This window comes from Miscanthus floridulus, chromosome 9 (genome assembly GCF_019320115.1).
Source record: "Miscanthus floridulus cultivar M001 chromosome 9, ASM1932011v1, whole genome shotgun sequence".
NCBI classification, from domain to species: Eukaryota; Viridiplantae; Streptophyta; class Magnoliopsida; order Poales; family Poaceae; genus Miscanthus; species Miscanthus floridulus.
This window is the reverse complement of record NC_089588.1, coordinates 7,977,604-7,981,505: the sequence shown is the minus strand read 5'-3', so window position 1 is coordinate 7,981,505 and position 3,902 is coordinate 7,977,604. Positions and strand designations below refer to the sequence as shown.

General features: G+C 45.6%; 1 protein-coding gene across 1 annotated transcript; it reads left to right on the top strand.

The window, feature by feature from the left end:
• Positions 1-361: 361 nt before the first annotated feature.
• Positions 362-3,289, top strand: LOC136481277 (receptor-like protein EIX2). Its single transcript, XM_066478638.1, has one exon. It carries the CDS (start codon positions 395-397, stop codon positions 3,287-3,289), a length of 2,895 nt encoding a protein of 964 aa, XP_066334735.1. The 5' UTR covers positions 362-394.
• Positions 3,290-3,902: the final 613 nt, after the last annotated feature.

The following is a 3,902-nucleotide window of genomic DNA, read 5'->3' as shown; positions in this document are numbered from 1 at the left end:
GCAGAGGCAATAATCGAATCGATGATGACCACACTGACACACGCCTGACCGCTTCTACACGGAAGGAGTACTGTACTGTAGAGGCAGTGAAGCGGCCTTCCCCACCCAATCCAATCCGCGTCGGAGGAGTGCGCCAGTACGCTTCTACACGGCAGGTGACCGACGACCTCAAGTATGTTGACCTCTCTGGCATACCATTCTATGGTGACGTGTCTCCCCAGCTTGGCAACTTGTCAAGGCTGCAGTATCTAGATCTTTCTAATTCCAACTTGATCTGCTGCAGTATCCTCTGCATCCGTCTACTATAATAATAACACTCTCACTCCAGAACGGATCCACTCTGACTCCAGAACTGATCCTGCCATTCTCTTCTACCATAGCGACATTATTGTCGATGGTTGCCACCATGCATCGCCTAGCTGCTGCCATGCTCGTGTTGCTCTGCTGCTGCTGCTTGTTCCTCGCCACGCAGCAGCAGCAGCAGCTCCAGCCAGCCGCTGGTGGTAACAGAGCGAGCCCGAACTGCATACCACACGAGAGGGACGCCCTGCTGGCATTCAAGCACGAAGTCACCAGCGACCCTGGCGGCGTCCTCAGCTCGTGGCGGCGAGACGGTCGCCACGACGAGCAAGACTGCTGCCGGTGGAGAGGCGTCCGGTGCAGCAACCGAACTGGCCACGTCCACGAGCTTCGACTTGCAGGTGGAGGCAGCTTCCTACCAGAAAATTTGGCCGGCCAGATAAGTCCTTCTTTGCTTGCTCTGGATCACCTAGAGCACCTTGACCTCAGCTGGAATGATCTAGCAGGGCCAACGGGTCGTCTTCCCGAGTTCTTGGGCTCTCTAAAGAATCTCAAGTGTCTTAACCTCTCTGGCATACCATTCTACGGTGGCGTGCCTCCCCAGCTTGGCAACTTGTCAAGGCTGCAGTATCTAGATCTTTCCAACTTATACTATGGAGGTATGAACTCGATGGATCTCTCATGGTTAACGCACATTCCTTCCATACAATATCTTTACTTGGACCGAGTGAACCTCAGCACAGTAGCGGATTGGCCTCGTGTCATGAACATGCTTCCTTCTTTGAGGGCCCTCCATCTTTCAGGCTGCTCTCTTGCAAGCGCAAACCAGTCGCTGCCGCACCTGAACCTTACAAATCTCGAGGAGCTCGGTGCCTCCCTGAACTCCTTCCACCATCCAATGGTGACCAGCTGGTTCTGGAACATAACAAGCCTTAGATTCCTTTACCTCAGCTCCACTAGTATGTACGGTCCATTTCCGGATGCTCTTGGAGAAATGACATCCCTGCAAGTCCTTGATCTTTCACATTTTTTTGATTATCATGATGATGACAAGAACATGCGCAGCATGACCATGGATCTTAAGAACCTATGCAATTTGGAGGTTCTCAACCTTGAATGCACTCTCTTATATGGCGACGTAGCTGAGCTGTTTAGGAATCTACCTCGATGTTCACCCAACAAATTGCAAGAATTGGACCTCAATTGGAACCATTTAACCGGGATGTTACCAAGATGGATAGGGCAATTCATGAGCTTGGTTGTTCTGAATCTAGGTGGGAACTACATCACAGGACATGTTCCATATGAGATTGGTAAGCTTAGTAATCTGACCCATCTTGATCTAAAGAGAAATAAACTGGATGGCACGATAACTGAGGAACACTTTGCTAGTGCAAGGAGCTTGCAATATATAGACTTGTCATATAATGCCCTCAAGATTGAGATCAGCTCGGACTGGCAACCACCGTCTACATTAGAGTATGTATCCTTTGCATCCTGCCAGATGGGCCCACTGTTTCCTGGGTGGCTTCAGTGGAATGTGAACATCACCCATCTTTATATCTCGAGTGCAGGTATAGCTGATAGGATTCCACAGTGGTTCACCGATGCCTTTTCAAATGTTTGGTTCATGGACATCTCCAACAATCAACTCAACGGAACTTTGCCGGCTGATATGGGCTCCATGTCACTTCAGGAACTCTACCTCAGTTCAAACAAATTAACTGGTCAGATACCCACGCTGCCACCAAACTTAAGTTTCTTGGACTTATCGAATAACTTGTTGTCAGGACTCACTGGTCACTCTGCTGTTGGATCCGCCAATCTAGAATTGTTGTCTTTGTTCTCCAACCGACTCACTGGTCATATTCCTGAATCTTTTTGTAAATATCAACAATTATTTAAGTTGGACTTATCCAACAATTTTTTGGAGGGAGAACCACCATTGTGCCTCGGGGTAACAGAATATATGGGATTCGTAGCCTTAAGTAACAATAGTTTGTCAGGAAAGTTCCCGTCTTTTCTGCAAAAATTGACAAATGTGCAGTTCCTAGATTTGTCTTGGAACAAATTCTCTGGAAGATTGCCAATGTGGATTGGAAGCTTAACATCATTAAAAGTTATAGGATTAAGTCACAACAAGTTCTTTGGTAGCATTCCAATGAACATCACAAACCTTTCTTGCCTTCAGTACATGGATCTAAATAACAATAAAATATCAGGCTCTCTGCCGATCTACCTATCAAATCTTAAATTTATGACAAACACATCCATGATGGGTTGTTTTGAAGGCATGACAATAATTGATTCTCGTCTTAATAGTTTGTCTACGGTCTGGAAGGGGCAGGAATTGAACTATGGTTCCTTTCAAAGAATTTTGGAAACAAGGATGACGAGCATTGATTTATCTTCAAACGACTTAACCGGTGAAATTCCAAAAGAAATAGTTGTTCTTGATGCGCTTGTGAATTTGAATCTATCAAGGAACCACTTGACTGGAGTTATTCCAAAGAAGATCGGGGAAATGCAATCACTGCAATCATTGGACCTCTCGAGGAACATGCTTTCAGGGGAAATACCAGCCACTGTATCAAATCTGACGTTCTTAAGTTACTTGGAATTATCATACAACGATCTTACAGGAAGAATTCCATCGGGAGTACAGCTTGATACCCTGTATGCAGAGTATCCATCTATGTACATTGGCAACATCGGTCTTTGTGGACATCCTCTTCAAAACAATTGCTCGAGCGAGCGTCATGCACCAAAGCAGGGTGGCCTGGGAAGAACTGAAGAAGGTTATGGGATACCATTCTTTTATCTTGGACTCGGGTGCGGCTTCGTGGTTGGTACATGGATTGCATTTGGTGTTTTGTTGTTCAAGAGAAACTGGAGAATTGCTTGCTTTCGACTCTCGGACAAGTTGTACGACAAAGTATATGTCCTTGTTGCTACATGGGCAAGAGCAAGACAAACACAAACTGATTAGCAAGCATGAAGCAAGGCGATGGTCGGCGCTTCAACTAAAATTAGCCAATGCATGCATGTGTGAATAATGGAAGTGGGAGGGAAGTCTGTTCAGGAGTGCTTTGAATTTTGTTACTACCCTGTATTACATATTGCCATGGTTTTCTTTACGAAATGAAGATTTATGTGTCCGTGTTTATCTCTTATATCATGTAATAAACTGAGAACCGACACTTGATCATTGGCCAACATTAGTGTTTGTTGTACAAGATAGATATTAGTTGTTAGTATATAGATAACATAAGTATGTTGTAAACTCTGGCTGATCTTCAGGATGTTGGTTTGTAGTCTGTACAAGACATTCGCCTGGTCAGCTCAGGGAGCTATATAACACGTAGACGCTGCCTCTACAGAGGTTAACACGCTTCACCAAGTTTTACAGTAATAATTATTTCCTTATGACGATGAACATTAAAACATGGTCAATCAATTCCATGTAGCGCTTCAGGCGGCACTACATCATTGGTCCCTGTGGGCCATGGTAGTCGGATCCGGCAACCTGAATACGACCTATCGTTGCATGTTCCACGCTCATCGTCCACACTAGGGCTTGTTTGGCTGCACCCGTATCCACC

What these genes read in the sequence shown, in the direction of transcription:
- LOC136481277 (XM_066478638.1), top strand. Translation starts at nt 395, where the DNA reads ATGGTTGCCACCATGCATCGCCTAGCTGCTGCCATGCTCGTGTTGCTC.